At 51.9% G+C, this 20097-nt stretch overlaps 1 protein-coding gene across 1 annotated transcript in view; it reads left to right on the plus strand.

Moving 5' to 3' along the window:
• The window catches only part of LOC109905639 (FRAS1-related extracellular matrix protein 2), a 127184-nt gene that overhangs the window by 4400 nt on the left and 102687 nt on the right, over positions 1–20097 (plus strand). Inside the window, exons 2-4 of the mRNA XM_031790732.1 lie at positions 38–287; positions 433–1132; positions 4067–4156. Coding sequence (XP_031646592.1) covers positions 38–287; positions 433–1132; positions 4067–4156 — 1040 coding nt within the window. The remainder of the gene's footprint in view (positions 1–37; positions 288–432; positions 1133–4066; positions 4157–20097) is intronic.

The following is a 20097-nucleotide window of genomic DNA, read 5'->3' on the forward strand; positions in this document are numbered from 1 at the left end:
TTTGTTTATCGGTTATATTCTTTTTGTCTTTTGACAGGTACTTCTACGTGACGGTGGGCGGCATCGACGTGGTGTTCCCTGACGTGGTCAGTAAGGGGGTCTCTCTGAAAGAAGGAGGTAGAGTAACGTTGACCACAGACCTGCTCAGCACCAGCGACCTCAACAGTCCCGACGAACACCTGGTGTTCACCATCACCAGAGCCCCACAGAGAGGCCATCTGGAGTGTACTGACGGCCCTGGAATGCCCATCTCCTCCTTTACCCAGCTCCAGCTAGCTGGGAGCAAGGTACTTCGATCTTATGTTTTTTTTCCCTTTGTGTTATTCTCAACAATTTTTTTAAATACTCATGATTTATCCTTTTTTTTCTGTAAAGATTTTCAATGGCTTATTGTTTTGTCTTTTCATGTGTGCAATTTTTATAATAATAAAGGTGTACTACATCCACACGGCCGATGATGAGGTGAAGATGGACAGCTTTGAGTTCGAGGTCACCGACGGTTACAACCCTGTGTTCCGCACGTTCCGTGTCTCCATCACCGACGTGGACAACAAGAAACCGGTTCTAACGGTTCACAGCCTGGTGGTTAACGAGGGAGAGAACAAACTCATCACACCCTTCGAGCTGACCGCAGAGGACCGCGACACGGCTGACCCCCTCCTGAAGTTCACAGTCACCCAGGTCCCTGTCCACGGTCGCCTCCTCTTCAACAACACCCGCCCCGTCACCTCCTTCACCAAACAGGACCTGAACGAGAACCTCATCAGCTACAAACACGACGGTACTGAGTCCTCCAAGGATTCCTTCTCCTTTACCGTGACCGACGGGACGCACACCGACTTCTACGTGTTCCCAGACACCGTGTTCGAGACGCGGCGCCCCCAGATGATGAAGATCACGGTCCTGTCGGTGGATAACGGGGTGCCCCAGATCGTGGTGAATAAAGGGGGGCCCACCCTGAGGGTGTTAGAGACGGGTCACCTGGGGTTCCTCATCACCTCTAAGACTCTTAAGGCCGAGGACAGGGATAGTCTTCAACTATCTGTCACCTTTAAGATCACCGTGGGACCAGAACATGGATACCTCATCAACCTGGGTACAGGCAACGCTACCGTCACCACATTCACTCAAGGTAAGATGACCGTTACTTTAAATAAAAAGTTATACTCTACTATACTTTAGTCTTTTACAAGTACAATATAACTTTATTGTCCAATGTGGGTTGTTTTTCATTCTTCATAAGCTGTTGAGTAATTCTCACTTAGAGCTGTAGCGCTGTTGCCCTTATAATGGATTAAGAGCTTACTTACCTGTATAATGGTACTATGTAACTACTGTAGTATGGTCATTGGCTGCAACTGCACAGTGGTGTTCAGGAATTAAGCTTAATTTGACAGATAAATCTTTTGTCTTTCTAGAGGTGTTTTTGAATGGTGTTCAACAATTTCTTCAAACAGAAAGATAGGTTTTCACAGGGCAGTGGTTTCTCCTACCCCAAACCTCATCTAGTAATCTTCTACAGGGTATTATAGCTCTTGAGTAAATACCAGCAGATTTGACCTTACATGAAGGTAGGGGGCCACAGACATGAAGAATAGAGAGTGGAAACATGAATACCCTGTCTGAGAGTGAGGGAGGCAGAGAGAGAGAGAGGGAGAGAGATAGCGAGAGAGGGTGTGAGAGAGAGAGAGAGAGAGAGAGAGAGAGAGATGTGTTAACTTCACTCACAGGGACAGCAGGCCAAGGTTTGTTTAAGCTGCAGAAATAGCTACAGTATAGAACAACTACATACATACAGCCCAGTCTAAATCAAATCAAATCAAATCAAATTTATTTATATAGCCCTTCGTACATCAGCTGATATCTCAAAGTGCTGTACAGAAACCCAGCCTAAAACCCCAAACAGCAAGCAATGCAGGTGTAGAAGCACGGTGGCTAGGAAAAACTCCCTAGAAAGGCCAATACCTAGGAAGAAACCTAGAGAGGAACCAGGCTATGTGGGGTGGCCAGTCCTCTTCTGGCTGTGCCGGGTGGAGTTTATAACAGAACATGGCCAAGATGTTCAAATGTTCATAAATGACCAGCATGGTCGAATAATAATAAGGCAGAACAGTTGAAACTAGAGCAGCAGCACAGTCAGGTGGAAGTTGAAACTGGAGCAGCAGCATGGCCAGGTGGACTGGGGACAGCAAGGAGTCATCATGTCAGGTAGTCCTGGGGCATGGTCCTAGGGCTCAGGTCCTCCGAGAGAGAGAAAGAAAGAGAGAAGGAGAGAATTAGAGAACGCACACTTAGATTCACACAGGACACCGAATAGGACAGGAGAAGTACTCCAGATATAACAAACTGACCCCAGCCCCCCGACACATAAACTACTGCAGCATAAATACTGGAGGCTGAGACAGGAGGGGTCAGGAGACACTGTGGCCCCATCCGAGGACACCCCCGGACAGGGCCAGACAGGGCCAGTCTACAGTACAAATGAAAAGGTAGGGTAAATAAATAGTAACACAGTCAGTAAGGAATGTATGAATTAGATCGATCTCTATATGCCTGCATCCCAAATGGCACCTTATTCCATATATAGTGCACTTCAATGGGCTCTGGTAAAAAGTAGTGCACTATACAGTATAGGAAATAGGGTGCCATTTGGGTTGGACATAGACCCATTCTCTCCTTTATTTACTGACCCCCATTCATCCCCATTCTCCTCCCGCTGGTTTCTCCTTCTGCAGACCTGTTAAATATTTCAGGCAGATCCATCGCTGGTAAACAGACAGTAAATAACTAGCTTATCCGGCATAGCCGGCGGCAGTGTCCCAAAACTGGCTTTACATTTTTATGAGCCGGCCGCTTTGAAGGGAAATGTTTTGACATGAAATATAGAAGACAGCAGTAATACACCTCACACCCTCCTCCCTGATAGCAGCCTCCTGACCTATCAAGAAGCCACTCCAGAACCAACCCTCCTCCTAGACAGTATCAGTCTTAAGAACCCACTCCAGCATAGCGTTGTTAGCGGATGCGGCAGACAGACGTGATGTGATGTGGAGTAGCTTCTGCAGTCCGCCTCTTCTTTATGGCCCCTGTCTTTCAGCAGACTAATAGATAGACAGACACTAAGCAGCCTGAGTTAATTCAGCTCTCCTCTCCTGTGTTCTTCTTCTTTATTACCGGTGAGGCTTCATCCATTTAAGTTGTCCAACAGTGTATAAATCAAATCCAATGTTATTTGTCACATGCGCCGAATACAACAGCAGTAGACCTTACGGTCTAAGTGTTAAGTAAGAAATGTAAAATATAAAAAATAGATAATTAAACAGCAGCAGTAAAATAACAATAGCGAGGCGATATACAGGAGGTACTGGTACAGAGTCAATGTGCAGAGGCACTGGTTGTTGAGTTAATGGAGGTAATATGTTCATGTAGGTAGAGTTAAAGTCACTATACATAGATAATAAACAGAGAGTAGCAGCAATGTAAAAGCGGGGTCTGGGTAGCCCGTTGATTAGCTTTTCAGGAGTCTTATGGCTTGGGGGTAGAAGCTGTTATTAAGAAGCCTTTTGGACCTAGACTTGGCGCTCCGGTACCGCTTGCCGTGCAGTAGCAGAGAGAACATGTATGACTTGGGTGGCTGGAGTCTTTGACCATTTTTAGGGCCTTCCTCTGATGCCGCCTGGTTTAGAGGCCCTGGTTGGCAGGAAGCTTGGCTCCAGTGATGTGCTGGGCCGTATGCACTACCCTCTGTAGTGCCTTACGGTCTGAGGCCAAGCAGTTGCCACACCAGGCCAGTAGGTTATAGTAGTTCAGTGATATGATATGTGGAAGTAGTCTTAAGCCACATCAGACAAGCTATAATAGAGAACAACTGTTTAACACAGATATGCATATCAAATGGAATGTTGTATTGTATTATGTACCCTGCCTACCTTATCAGCGTCATTCCTTTTCTCAGTCTTTCTTAAGTCTATTAGGCAACATGCAAGGCATGAACTATACATTCAAGCACAATATGTTTCTAGACGAGTAGAAGAGTAAATTACATCAATCTGATTTTCTTTTTCAGCTGAAGTTGATGACATGAAGATTTGCTACGTGCTAAGAGATGGTCACAATGCTACGAGCGACATCTTCTTTTTCTCCATTGAGGACAATGGTAGGTCATTCTATAAATGTTTTACTGATGGTGCTTGTTTACATCAAATAATACCACCATCTAACTATTTTAATTGTTGAGAGGCTTTTTGTGAGCCAACATTGCGGATGGAGGATTTTCCAGTTGTAGCCTTAATCTTTTCAGTGAAGGAGAAAATCTAAGCTGCATGAATGGGGCTCTAGATAGTGGTATAGAACCGAGCAGCAGGTAATCCTTTAAACTACAACAGCAGTGTATAAAACAATGTTGACGTCCCCCCCGCTTGAAGTTCTGCTTGAGTGAGGCCAGAAATCTGTTTAAAACATGTCGACAACATTTTCTTTAAAGCAGGAACTGTTCTTTGAGGCAGGAAGGAATCTTCAGTTGTTCCAGCAGCTTGTTGGGGCATGATTTTATCACGTTTAGCATGTAGGCCTACAGCACTGTGAGGTTTCTCTAAGGGGGATGTGGAAGTAGGCTGGAATTGTATACGTACAGTATGTTGGATCATTATGTAGCACAAGTCCAGTTCACAGGACACCTGTTGAACACCTCTCAGCAATGTAATAAAAGTAACATTCATTGGGCCACTTGAATTAGCCGAAGAATACTTTCACCTTGAGCTCGGTCTGCAATGAGAGGCATTGTCTGCGATGAGAGATAGTGGTTACGTCCCAAATTGCACCTTATTCCCCACATAGGGCACTACTTTTGGCCCTGGTGAAAAGTAGTGCACTATATAGAGAATAGGGTGCCGTGTGAGGCGGTGTAAATGGTGTTGGATGCGGCTGGTGCTTCGTGATTAGTTTAAGTAGAGTGGCTGACAGTGTGTTCTTTCTTCTGCTCTTCCACGGCCGTGACGGTCTGATGGAATACAAAGAGGTCCTCAGACAAGGGCCTCTTTTCCCACAGGCTCTTCTCTGGGCCTCTAAACACCTCCTGTATACCCCCCCCCCAACCCCACCCACCCTTACCCTCGACCTGGGAGTAATCAGGGGGTTCAGTGAGGCTCAGTGAGGTAATACACAGGTTATTACATCAGGGGGTTCAGTGAGGTAATACACAGGTTATTACATCAGGGGGTTCAGTGAGGTAATACACAGGCTATTACATCAGGGAGTTCAGTGAGGTAATACACAGGTTATTACATCAGGGAGTTCAGTGAGATAATACACAGGTTATTACATCAGGGAGTTCAGTGAGATAATACACAGGTTATTACATCAGGGAGTTCAGTGAGGTAATACACAGGCTATTACATCAGGGGGTTCAGTGAGGTAATACACAGGTTATTACATCAGGGGGGTCAGTGAGGTAATACACAGGCTATTACATCAGGGGGGTCAGTGAGATAATACACAGGTTATTACATCAGGGGGTTCAGTGAGGTAATACACAGGCTATTACATCAGGGGGTTCAGTGAGGTAATGCACAGGTTATTACATCAGGGGGGTCAGTGAGGTAATACACAGGTTATTACATCAGGGGGTTCAGTGAGGTAATACACAGGTTATTACATCAGGGAGTTCAGTGAGGTAATACACAGGTTATTACATCACGGGGTTCAGTGAGGTAATACACAGGCTATTACATCAGGGGGTTCAGTGAGGTAATACACAGGTTATTACATCAGGGGGGTCAGTGAGGTAATACACATGCTATTACATCAGGGGGTTCAGTGAGGTAATACACAGGCTATTACATCAGGGGGTTCAGTGAGATAATACACAGGTCATTACAGCAATCTGTTACTCTGTGTGTGGCTGCATGAGGAGCTTATGGGGGTGTTAACTGGTGTCATCCATTCAATCTTCTCTATGATAAAACCTGCTAGGCATCCCAAAATGGCACCCCATTCCCTATAAAGTGCAATACTTTTTAGGTTTTTATCATAGAGAAGATTGAATGGTTTTTTATCATGCTGGTGATAGTCAAGCCGATTCAGAGTCCTTCCCGTCGCTGTGGAGTCAAGTTCAGTCAATACCTGTATTATCATCTCAGTTGGCTTAATGTCATGGATCTACCTCTCTCTTTCTCTTCTGTATCAAATCAAATCAAACTTTATTTCTCACATGCGCCGAATACAACAAGTGTAGACTTTACTGTGGAATGCTTTACTTACAAACCCTTAACCAACAGTGCAGTTCAAGAGGAGTTAAGAAAATATTTACCAAGGAGGCAAAAATAAAAAGTAATAATACAAAGTAACACAATAAGAATAACAATAACGGGGCTATATACAAGGGGCACTGGTACCGAGTCAGTGTGGAGGCTATATACAAGGGGCACCGGTACCGAGTCAGTGTGGAGGCTATATACAAGGGGCACCGGTACCGAGTCAGTGTGGAGGCTATATACAAGGGGCACCGGTACCGAGTCAGTGTGGAGGATATATACAAGGGGCACCGGTACCGAGTCAGTGTGGAGGCTATATACAAGGGGCACCGGTACCGAGTCAGTGTGGAGGCTATATACAAGGGGCACCGGTACCGAGTCAGTGTGGAGGCTATATACAAGGGGCACCGGTACCGAGTCAGTGTGGAGGATATATACAGGGGGCACCAGTACCGAGTCAGTGTGGAGGTTATATACAAGGGGCACCGGTACCGAGTCAGTGTGGAGGATATATACAGGGGGTACCAGTACCGAGTCAGTGTGGAGGATATATACAGGGGGCACCGGTACCGAGCCAGTGTGGAGGCTATATACAAGGGGCACCGGTACAGAGTCAGTGTGGAGGCTATATACAAGGGGCACCAGTACCGAGTCAGTGTGGAGGCTATATACAAGGGGCACCGGTACCGAGTCAGTGTGGAGGCTATATACAAGGGGCACCGGTACCGAGTCAGTGTGGAGGCTATATACAAGGGGCACCGGTACCGAGTCAGTGTGGAGGCTATATACAAGGGGCACCGGTACCGAGTCAGTGTGGAGGCTATATACAAGGGGCACCGGTACCGAGTCAGTGTGGAGGATATATACAAGGGGTACCGGTACCGAGTCAGTGTGGAGGATATATACAAGGGGCACCGGTACCGAGTCAGTGTGGAGGCTATATACAAGGGGCACCGGTACCGAGTCAGTGTGGAGGATATATACAAGGGGCACCGGTACTGAGTCAGTGTGGAGGCTATATACAAGGGGCACCGGTACCGAGTCAGTGTGGAGGCTATATACAAGGGGCACCGGTACCGAGTCAGTGTGGAGGCTATATACAAGGGGCACCGGTACCGAGTCAGTGTGGAGGCTATATACAAGGGGCACCGGTACAGAGTCAGTGTGGAGGCTATATACAAGGGGCACCGGTACCGAGTCAGTGTGGAGGATATATTTACAAGGGGCACCGGTACAGAGTCAGTGTGGAGGATATATACAAGGGACACCGGTACAGAGTCAGTGTGGAGGATATATACAAGGGGTACCAGTACCGAGTCAGTGTGGAGGATATATACAAGGGGCACCGGTACAGAGTCAGTGTGGAGGCTATATACAAGGGGCACCGGTACCGAGTCAGTGTGGAGGCTATATACAAGGGGCACCGGTACCGAGCCAGTGTGGAGGCTATATACAAGGGGCACCGGTACAGAGTCAGTGTGGAGGCTATATACAAGGGGCACTGGTACCGAGTCAGTGTGGAGGCTATATACAAGGGGCACCGGTACCGAGTCAGTGTGGAGGCTATATGCAAGGGGCACCGGTACCGAGTCAGTGTGGAGGCTATATACAAGGGGCACCGGTACCGAGTCAGTGTGGAGGCTATATACAAGGGGCACCGGTAGGTACCGAGTCAGTGTGGAGGCTATATACAAGGGGCACCGGTACCGAGTCAGTGTGGAGGCTATATACAAGGGGCACCGGTACAGCGTCAGTGTGGAGGCTATATACAAGGGGCACCGGTACCGAGTCAGTGTGGAGGCTATATACAAGGGGCACCGGTACCGAGTCAGTGTGGAGGCTATATACAAGGGGCACCGGTACCGAGCCAGTGTGGAGGCTATATACAAGGGGCACCGGTACAGAGTCAGTGTGGAGGCTATATACAAGGGGCACCGGTACCGAGTCAGTGTGGAGGCTATATACAAGGGGCACTGGTACCGAGTCAGTGTGGAGGCTATATACAAGGGGCACCGGTACCGAGTCAGTATGGAGGCTATATACAAGGGGCACCGGTACCGAGTCAGTGTGGAGGCTATATACAAGGGGCACCGGTACCGAGTCAGTGTGGAGGCTATATACAAGGGGCACCGGTAGGTACCGAGTCAGTGTGGAGGCTATATACAAGGGGCACCGGTACCGAGTCAGTGTGGAGGCTATATACAAGAGGCACCGGTACAGCATCAGTGTGGAGGCTATATACAAGGGGCACCGGTACCGAGTCAGTGTGGAGGCTATATACAAGGGGCACCGGTACCGAGTCAGTGTGGAGGCTATATACAAGGGGCACCGGTACCGAGTCAGTGTGGAGGCTATATACAAGGGGCACCGGTACCGAGTCAGTGTGGAGGCTATATACAAGGGGCACCGGTACAGAGTCAGTGTGGAGGCTATATACAAGGGGCACCGGTACAGAGTCAGTGTGGAGGCTATATACAGGGAGTACCAGTACCGAGTCAGTGTGGAGGCTATATACAGGGGGGTACCAGTACCGAGTCAGTGTGGAGGCTATATACAGGGGGTACCAGTACCGAGTCAGTGTGGAGGCTATATACAAGGGGCACCGGTACAGAGTCAGTGTGGAGGCTATATACAAGGGGCACCGGTACAGAGTCATTGTGGAGGCTATATACAAGGGGCACCGGTACAGAGTCAGTGTGGAGGCTATATACAAGGGGCACTGGTACCGAGTCAGTGTGGAGGCTATATACAAGGGGCACCGGTACCGAGTCAGTGTGGAGGCTATATGCAAGGGGCACCGGTACCGAGTCAGTGTGGAGGCTATATACAAGGGGCACCGGTACCGAGTCAGTGTGGAGGCTATATACAAGGGGCACCGGTAGGTACCGAGTCAGTGTGGAGGCTATATACAAGGGGCACCGGTACCGAGTCAGTGTGGAGGCTATATACAAGGGGCACCGGTACAGCGTCAGTGTGGAGGCTATATACAAGGGGCACCGGTACCGAGTCAGTGTGGAGGCTATATACAAGGGGCACCGGTACCGAGCCAGTGTGGAGGCTATATACAAGGGGCACCGGTACAGAGTCAGTGTGGAGGCTATATACAAGGGGCACCGGTACCGAGTCAGTATGGAGGCTATATACAAGGGGCACTGGTACCGAGTCAGTGTGGAGGCTATATACAAGGGGCACCGGTACCGAGTCAGTATGGAGGCTATATACAAGGGGCACCGGTACCGAGTCAGTGTGGAGGCTATATACAAGGGGCACCGGTACCGAGTCAGTGTGGAGGCTATATACAAGGGGCACCGGTAGGTACCGAGTCAGTGTGGAGGCTATATACAAGGGGCACCGGTACCGAGTCAGTGTGGAGGCTATATACAAGGGGCACCGGTACCGAGTCAGTGTGGAGGCTATATACAAGGGGCACCGGTACCGAGTCAGTGTGGAGGCTATATACAAGGGGCACCGGTACCGAGTCAGTGTGGAGGCTATATACAAGGGGCACCGGTACAGAGTCAGTGTGGAGGCTATATACAAGGGGCACCGGTACAGAGTCAGTGTGGAGGCTATATACAGGGAGTACCAGTACCGAGTCAGTGTGGAGGCTATATACAGGGGGTACCAGTACCGAGTCAGTGTGGAGGCTATATACAGGGGGTACCAGTACCGAGTCAGTGTGGAGGCTATATACAAGGGGCACCGGTACAGAGTCAGTGTGGAGGCTATATACAAGGGGCACCGGTACCGAGTCAGTGTGGAGGCCTATATACAAGGGGCACCGGTACCGAGCCAGTGTGGAGGCTATATACAAGGGGCACCGGTACAGAGTCAGTGTGGAGGCTATATACAAGGGGCACCGGTACCGAGTCAGTGTGGAGGCTATATACAAGGGGCACCGGTACCGAGTCAGTGTGGAGGCTATATACAAGGGGCACCGGTACCGAGTCAGTGTGGAGGCTATATACAAGGGGCACCGGTACCGAGTCAGTGTGGAGGCTATATACAAGGGGCACCGGTACCGAGTCAGTGTGGAGGCTATATACAAGGGGCATCGGTACAGAGTCAGTGTGGAGGATATATACAAGGGGTACCGGTACCGAGTCAGTGTGGAGGATATATACAAGGGGCACCGGTACCGAGTCAGTGTGGAGGCTATATACAAGGGGCACCGGTACCGAGTCAGTGTGGAGGCTATATACAAGGGGCACCGGTAGGTACCGAGTCAGTGTGGAGGCTATATACAAGGGGCACCGGTACCGAGTCAGTGTGGAGGCTATATACAAGGGGCACCGGTACAGCGTCAGTGTGGAGGCTATATACAAGGGGCACCGGTACCGAGTCAGTGTGGAGGCTATATACAAGGGGCACCGGTACCGAGTCAGTGTGGAGGCTATATACAAGGGGCACCGGTACCGAGCCAGTGTGGAGGCTATATACAAGGGGCACCGGTACAGAGTCAGTGTGGAGGCTATATACAAGGGGCACCGGTACCGAGTCAGTGTGGAGGCTATATACAAGGGGCACTGGTACCGAGTCAGTGTGGAGGCTATATACAAGGGGCACCGGTACCGAGTCAGTATGGAGGCTATATACAAGGGGCACCGGTACCGAGTCAGTGTGGAGGCTATATACAAGGGGCACCGGTACCGAGTCAGTGTGGAGGCTATATACAAGGGGCACCGGTAGGTACCGAGTCAGTGTGGAGGCTATATACAAGGGGCACCGGTACCGAGTCAGTGTGGAGGCTATATACAAGAGGCACCGGTACAGCATCAGTGTGGAGGCTATATACAAGGGGCACCGGTACCGAGTCAGTGTGGAGGCTATATACAAGGGACACCGGTAGGTACCGAGTCAGTGTGGAGGCTATATACAAGGGGCACCGGTACCGAGTCAGTGTGGAGGCTATATACAAGAGGCACCGGTACAGCATCAGTGTGGAGGCTATATACAAGGGGCACCGGTACCGAGTCAGTGTGGAGGCTATATACAAGGGGCACCGGTACCGAGTCAGTGTGGAGGCTATATACAAGGGGCACCGGTACCGAGTCAGTGTGGAGGCTATATACAAGGGGCACCGGTACCGAGTCAGTGTGGAGGCTATATACAAGGGGCACCGGTACAGAGTCAGTGTGGAGGCTATATACAAGGGGCACCGGTACAGAGTCAGTGTGGAGGCTATATACAGGGAGTACCAGTACCGAGTCAGTGTGGAGGCTATATACAGGGGGTACCAGTACCGAGTCAGTGTGGAGGCTATATACAGGGGGTACCAGTACCGAGTCAGTGTGGAGGCTATATACAAGGGGCACCGGTACAGAGTCAGTGTGGAGGCTATATACAAGGGGCACCGGTACCGAGTCAGTGTGGAGGCTATATACAAGGGGCACCGGTACCGAGCCAGTGTGGAGGCTATATACAAGGGGCACCGGTACAGAGTCATTGTGGAGGCTATATACAAGGGGCACCGGTACAGAGTCAGTGTGGAGGCTATATACAAGGGGCACTGGTACCGAGTCAGTGTGGAGGCTATATACAAGGGGCACCGGTACCGAGTCAGTGTGGAGGCTATATGCAAGGGGCACCGGTACCGAGTCAGTGTGGAGGCTATATACAAGGGGCACCGGTACCGAGTCAGTGTGGAGGCTATATACAAGGGGCACCGGTAGGTACCGAGTCAGTGTGGAGGCTATATACAAGGGGCACCGGTACCGAGTCAGTGTGGAGGCTATATACAAGGGGCACCGGTACAGCGTCAGTGTGGAGGCTATATACAAGGGGCACCGGTACCGAGTCAGTGTGGAGGCTATATACAAGGGGCACCGGTACCGAGTCAATGTGGAGGCTATATACAAGGGGCACCGGTACCGAGCCAGTGTGGAGGCTATATACAAGGGGCACCGGTACAGAGTCAGTGTGGAGGCTATATACAAGGGGCACCGGTACCGAGTCAGTGTGGAGGCTATATACAAGGGGCACTGGTACCGAGTCAGTGTGGAGGCTATATACAAGGGGCACCGGTACCGAGTCAGTATGGAGGCTATATACAAGGGGCACCTGTACCGAGTCAGTGTGGAGGCTATATACAAGGGGCACCGGTACCGAGTCAGTGTGGAGGCTATATACAAGGGGCACCGGTAGGTACCGAGTCAGTGTGGAGGCTATATACAAGGGGCACCGGTACCGAGTCAGTGTGGAGGCTATATACAAGAGGCACCGGTACAGCATCAGTGTGGAGGCTATATACAAGGGGCACCGGTACCGAGTCAGTGTGGAGGCTATATACAAGGGGCACCGGTACCGAGTCAGTGTGGAGGCTATATACAAGGGGCACCGGTACCGAGTCAGTGTGGAGGCTATATACAAGGGGCACCGGTACCGAGTCAGTGTGGAGGCTATATACAAGGGGCACCGGTACAGAGTCAGTGTGGAGGCTATATACAAGGGGCACCGGTACAGAGTCAGTGTGGAGGCTATATACAGGGAGTACCAGTACCGAGTCAGTGTGGAGGCTATATACAGGGGGTACCAGTACCGAGTCAGTGTGGAGGCTATATACAGGGGGTACCAGTACCGAGTCAGTGTGGAGGCTATATACAAGGGGCACCGGTACAGAGTCAGTGTGGAGGCTATATACAAGGGGCACCGGTACCGAGTCAGTGTGGAGGCTATATACAAGGGGCACCGGTACCGAGCCAGTGTGGAGGCTATATACAAGGGGCACCGGTACAGAGTCATTGTGGAGGCTATATACAAGGGGCACCGGTACAGAGTCAGTGTGGAGGCTATATACAAGGGGCACTGGTACCGAGTCAGTGTGGAGGCTATATACAAGGGGCACCGGTACCGAGTCAGTGTGGAGGCTATATGCAAGGGGCACCGGTACCGAGTCAGTGTGGAGGCTATATACAAGGGGCACCGGTACCGAGTCAGTGTGGAGGCTATATACAAGGGGCACCGGTAGGTACCGAGTCAGTGTGGAGGCTATATACAAGGGGCACCGGTACCGAGTCAGTGTGGAGGCTATATACAAGGGGCACCGGTACAGCGTCAGTGTGGAGGCTATATATAAGGGGCACCGGTACCGAGTCAGTGTGGAGGCTATATACAAGGGGCACCGGTACCGAGCCAGTGTGGAGGCTATATACAAGGGGCACCGGTACAGAGTCAGTGTGGAGGCTATATACAAGGGGCACCGGTACCGAGTCAGTGTGGAGGCTATATACAAGGGGCACTGGTACCGAGTCAGTGTGGAGGCTATATACAAGGGGCACCGGTACCGAGTCAGTATGGAGGCTATATACAAGGGGCACCGGTACCGAGTCAGTGTGGAGGCTATATACAAGGGGCACCGGTACCGAGTCAGTGTGGAGGCTATATACAAGGGGCACCGGTAGGTACCGAGTCAGTGTGGAGGCTATATACAAGGGGCACCGGTACCGAGTCAGTGTGGAGGCTATATACAAGGGGCACCGGTACCGAGTCAGTGTGGAGGCTATATACAAGGGGGCACCGGTACCGAGTCAGTGTGGAGGCTATATACAAGGGGCACCGGTACCGAGTCAGTGTGGAGGCTATATACAAGGGGCACCGGTACAGAGTCAGTGTGGAGGCTATATACAAGGGGCACCGGTACAGAGTCAGTGTGGAGGCTATATACAGGGGTACCAGTACAGAGTCAGTGTGGAGGCTATATACAGGGAGTACCAGTACCGAGTCAGTGTGGAGGCTATATACAGGGGGTACCAGTACGGTCAGTGTGGAGGCTATATACAGGGGGTACCAGTACCGAGTCAGTGTGGAGGCTATATACAAGGGGCACCGGTACAGAGTCAGTGTGGAGGCTATATACAAGGGGCACCGGTACCGAGTCAGTGTGGAGGCTATATACAAGGGGCACCCGGTACCGAGCCCAGTGTGGAGGCTATATACAAGGGGCACCGGTACAGAGTCAGTGTGGAGGCTATATACAAGGGGCACCGGTTACCGAGTCAGTGTGGAGGCTATATACAAGGGGCACCGGTACCGAGTCAGTGTGGAGGCTATATACAAGGGGCACCGGTACCGAGTCAGTGTGGGAGGCTATATACAAGGGGCACCGGTACCGAGTCAGTGTGGAGGCTATATACAAGGGGCACCGGTACCGAGTCAGTGTGGAGGCTATATACAAGGGGCATCGGTACAGAGTCAGTGTGGAGGATATATACAAGGGGTACCGGTACCGAGTCAGTGTGGAGGATATATACAAGGGGCACCGGTACCGAGTCAGTGTGGAGGCTATATACAAGGGGCACCGGTACCGAGTCAGTGTGGAGGCTATATACAAGGGGCACCGGTAGGTACCGAGTCAGTGTGGAGGCTATATACAAGGGGCACCGGTACCGAGTCAGTGTGGAGGCTATATACAAGGGGCACCGGTACAGCGTCAGTGTGGAGGCTATATACAAGGGGCACCGGTACCGAGTCAGTGTGGAGGCTATATACAAGGGGCACCGGTACCGAGTCAGTGTGGAGGCTATATACAAGGGGCACCGGTACCGAGCCAGTGTGGAGGCTATATACAAGGGGCACCGGTACAGAGTCAGTGTGGAGGCTATATACAAGGGGCACCGGTACCGAGTCAGTGTGGAGGCTATATACAAGGGGCACTGGTACCGAGTCAGTGTGGAGGCTATATACAAGGGGCACCGGTACCGAGTCAGTATGGAGGCTATATACAAGGGGCACCGGTACCGAGTCAGTGTGGAGGCTATATACAAGGGGCACCGGTACCGAGTCAGTGTGGAGGCTATATACAAGGGGCACCGGTAGGTACCGAGTCAGTGTGGAGGCTATATACAAGGGGCACCGGTACCGAGTCAGTGTGGAGGCTATATACAAGAGGCACCGGTACAGCATCAGTGTGGAGGCTATATACAAGGGGCACCGGTACCGAGTCAGTGTGGAGGCTATATACAAGGGGCACCGGTACCGAGTCAGTGTGGAGGCTATATACAAGGGGCACCGGTACCGAGTCAGTGTGGAGGCTATATACAAGGGGCACCGGTACCGAGTCAGTGTGGAGGCTATATACAAGGGGCACCGGTACAGAGTCAGTGTGGAGGCTATATACAAGGGGCACCGGTACAGAGTCAGTGTGGAGGCTATATACAGGGAGTACCAGTACCGAGTCAGTGTGGAGGCTATATACAGGGGGTACCAGTACCGAGTCAGTGTGGAGGCTATATACAGGGGGTACCAGTACCGAGTCAGTGTGGAGGCTATATACAAGGGGCACCGGTACAGAGTCAGTGTGGAGGCTATATACAAGGGGCACCGGTACCGAGTCAGTGTGGAGGCTATATACAAGGGGCACCGGTACCGAGCCAGTGTGGAGGCTATATACAAGGGGCACCGGTACAGAGTCATTGTGGAGGCTATATACAAGGGGCACCGGTACAGAGTCAGTGTGGAGGCTATATACAAGGGGCACTAGTACCGAGTCAGTGTGGAGGCTATATACAAGGGGCACCGGTACCGAGTCAGTGTGGAGGCTATATGCAAGGGGCACCGGTACCGAGTCAGTGTGGAGGCTATATACAAGGGGCACCGGTACCGAGTCAGTGTGGAGGCTATATACAAGGGGCACCGGTAGGTACCGAGTCAGTGTGGAGGCTATATACAAGGGGCACCGGTACCGAGTCAGTGTGGAGGCTATATACAAGGGGCACCGGTACAGCGTCAGTGTGGAGGCTATATACAAGGGCACCGGTACCCGAGTCAGTGTGGAGGCTATATACAAGGGGCACCGGTACCGAGCCAGTGTGGAGGCTATATACAAGGGGCACCGGTACAGAGTCAGTGTGGAGGCTATATACAAGGGGCACCGGTACCGAGTCAGTGTGGAGGCTATATACAAGGGGCACTGGTACCGAGTCAGTGTGGAGGCTATATACAAGGGGCACCGGTACCCGAGTCAGTGTGGAGGCTATATACAAGGGGCACCGGTACCGAGTCAGTGTGGAGGCTATATACAAGGGGCACCGGTACCCGAGTCAGTGTGGAGGCTATATACAAGGGGCACCGGTACCGAGCCAGTGTGGAGGCTATATACAAGGGGCACCGGTACAGAGTCAGTGTGGAGGCTATATACAAGGGGCACCGGTACCGAGTCAGTGTGGAGGCTATATACAAGGGGCACTGGTACCGAGTCAGTGTGGAGGCTATATACAAGGGGCACCGGTACCGAGTCAGTATGGAGGCTATATACAAGGGGCACCGGTACCGAGTCAGTGTGGAGGCTATATACAAGGGGCACCGGTACCGAGTCAGTGTGGAGGCTATATACAAGGGGCACCGGTAAGGTACCGAGTCAGTGTGGAGGCTATATACAAGGGGCACCGGTACCGAGTCAGTGTGGAGGCTATATACAAGAGGCACCGGTACAGCATCAGTGTGGAGGCTATATACAAGGGGCACCGGTACCGAGTCAGTGTGGAGGCTATATACAAGGGGCACCGGTACCGAGTCAGTGTGGAGGCTATATACAAGGGGCACCGGTACCGAGTCAGTGTGGAGGCTATATACAAGGGGCACCGGTACCGAGTCAGTATGGAGGCTATATACAAGGGGCACCGGTACAGAGTCAGTGTGGAGGCTATATACAAGGGGCACCGGTACAGAGTCAGTGTGGAGGCTATATACAGGGAGTACCAGTACCGAGTCAGTGTGGAGGCTATATACAGGGGGTACCAGTACCGAGTCAGTGTGGAGGCTATATACAGGGGGGTACCAGTACCGAGTCAGTGTGGAGGCTATATACAAGGGGCACCGGTACAGAGTCAGTGTGGAGGCTATATACAAGGGGCACCGGTACCGAGTCAGTGTGGAGGCTATATACAAGGGGCACCGGTACCGAGCCAGTGTGGAGGCTATATACAAGGGGCACCGGTACAGAGTCATTGTGGAGGCTATATACAAGGGGCACCGGTACAGAGTCAGTGTGGAGGCTATATACAAGGGGCACCGGTACCGAGTCAGTGTGGAGGCTATATACAAGGGGCACCGGTACCGAGTCAGTGTGGAGGCTATATACAAGGGGCACCGGTACAGAGTCAGTGTGGAGGCTATATACAAGGGGCACCGGTACAGAGGTCAGTGTGGAGGCTCTATACAGGAGTACCAGTCACCGAGTCAGTGTGGAGGCTATATACAAGGGCACCGTACAGAGTCAGTGTGGAGGCTATATACAAGGGGCACCGGTACCCGAGTCAGTGTGGAGGCTATATACAAGGGGCACCGGTACCGAGTCAGTGTGGAGGCTATATACAAGGGGCATCGGTACAGAGTCCAGTGTGGGAGGATATATACAAGGGGTACCGGTACCGAGTCAGTGTGGAGGATATATACAAGGGGCACCGGTACCGAGTCCAGTGTGGAGGCTATATGCAAGGGGCACCGGTACCGAGTCAGTGTGGAGCTATATACAAGGGGCACCGGTAGGTACCGAGTCAGTGTGGAGGCTATATACAAGGGGCACCGGTACCCGAGTCAGTGTGGAGGCTATATACAGGGGCACCGGTACAGCGTCAGTGTGGAGGCTATATACAAGGGGCACCGGTACCGAGTCAGTGTGGAGGCTATATACAAGGGGCACCGGTACCGAGTCAGTGTGGAGGCGATATACAAGGGGCACCGGTACCGAGTCAGTGTGGAGGCTATATACAAGGGGCACCGGTACCCGAGTCAGTGTGGAGGCTATATACAAGGGGCACCGGTACAAGAGTCAGTGTGGAGGCTATATACAAGGGGCACCGGTACCGAGTCAGTGTGGAGGATATATACAAGGGGCACCGGTACAGAGTCAGTGTGGAGGATATATACAGGGGGTACCAGTACCGAGTCAGTGTGGAGGCTATATACAAGGGGCACCGGTACCGAGTCAGTGTGGAGGCTATATACAAGGGGCACCGGTACCGAGTCAGTGTGGAGGCTATATACAAGGGGCACCGGTACAGAGTCAGTGTGGAGGCTATATACAAGGGGCACCGGTACAGAGTCAGTGTGGAGGCTATATACAGGGAGTACCAGTACCGAGTCAGTGTGGAGGCTATATCAAGGGGCACCGGTACAGAGTCAGTGTGGAGGCTATATACAAGGGGCACCGGTACCGAGTCAGTGTGGAGGCTATATACAAGGGGTACCGGTACCGAGTCAGTGTGGAGGCTATATACAAGGGGCATCGGTACAGAGTCAGTGTGGAGGATATATACAAGGGGGTACCGGTACCGAGTCAGTGTGGAGGATATATACAAGGGGGCACCGGTACCGAGTCAGTGTGGAGGCTATATACAAGGGGCACCGGTACCTGAGTCAGTGTGGAGGATATATACAAGGGGCACCGGTACCGAGTCAGTGTGGAGGCTATATACAAGGGGCACCGGTACCGAGTCAGTGTGGAGGCTATATACAAGGGGCACCGGTACCGAGTCAGTGTGGAGGCTATATACAAGGGGCACCCGTACCGAGTCAGTGTGGAGGCTATATACAAGGGGCACCGGTACAGAGTCAGTGTGGAGGCTATATACAAGGGGCACCGGTACCGAGTCAGTGTGGAGGATATATTTACAAGGGGCACCGGTACAGAGTCAGTGTGGAGGATATATACAAGGGGCACCGGTACAGAGTCAGTGTGGAGGATATATACAAGGGGTACCAGTACCGAGTCAGTGTGGAGGATATATACAAGGGGCACCGGTACAGAGTCAGTGTGGAGGCTATATACAAGGGGCACCGGTACCGAGTCAGTGTGGAGGCTATATACAAGGGGCACCGGTACCGAGCCAGTGTGGAGGCTATATACAAGGGGCACCGGTAACAGAGTCAGTGTGGAGGCTATATACAAGGGGCACTGGTACCGAGTCAGTGTGGAGGCTATATACAAGGGGCACCGGTACCGAGTCAGTGTGGAGGCTATATGCAAGGGGCACCGGTACCGAGTCAGTGTGGAGGCTATATACAAGGGGCACCGGTACCGAGTCAGTGTGGAGGCTATATACAAGGGGCACCGGTAGGTACCGAGTCAGTGTGGAGGCTATATACAAGGGGCACCGGTACCGAGTCAGTGTGGAGGCTATATACAAGGGGCACCGGTACAGCGTCAGTGTGGAGGCTATATACAAGGGGCACCGGTACCGAGTCAGTGTGGAGGCTATATACAAGGGGCACCGGTACCGAGTCAGTGTGGAGGCTATATACAAGGGGCACCGGTACCGAGTCAGTGTGGAGGCGATATACAAGGGGCACCGGTACCGAGTCAGTGTGGAGGCTATATACAAGGGGCACCGGTACCGAGTCAGTGTGGAGGCTATATACAAGGGGCACCGGTACAGAGTCAGTGTGGAGGCTATATACAAGGGGCACCGGTACCGAGTCAGTGTGGAGGATATATACAAGGGGCACCGGTACAGAGTCAGTGTGGAGGATATATACAGGGGGTACCAGTACCGAGTCAGTGTGGAGGCTATATACAAGGGGCACCGGTACCGAGTCAGTGTGGAGGCTATATACAAGGGGCACCGGTACCGAGTCAGTGTGGAGGCTATATACAAGGGGCACCGGTACCGAGTCAGTGTGGAGGCTATATACAAGGGGCACCGGTACCGAGTCAGTGTGGAGGCTATATACAAGGGGCACCGGTACCGAGTCAGTGTGGAGGATATATTTACAAGGGGCACCGGTACAGAGTCAGTGTGGAGGATATATACAAGGGGCACCGGTACAGAGTCAGTGTGGAGGCTATATACAAGGGGAACCGGTACCGAGTCAGTGTGGAGGCTATATACAAGGGGCACCGGTAGGTATC

Source organism: Oncorhynchus kisutch, linkage group LG15, assembly GCF_002021735.2.
Source record: "Oncorhynchus kisutch isolate 150728-3 linkage group LG15, Okis_V2, whole genome shotgun sequence".
NCBI lineage: Eukaryota > Metazoa > Chordata > Actinopteri > Salmoniformes > Salmonidae > Oncorhynchus > Oncorhynchus kisutch.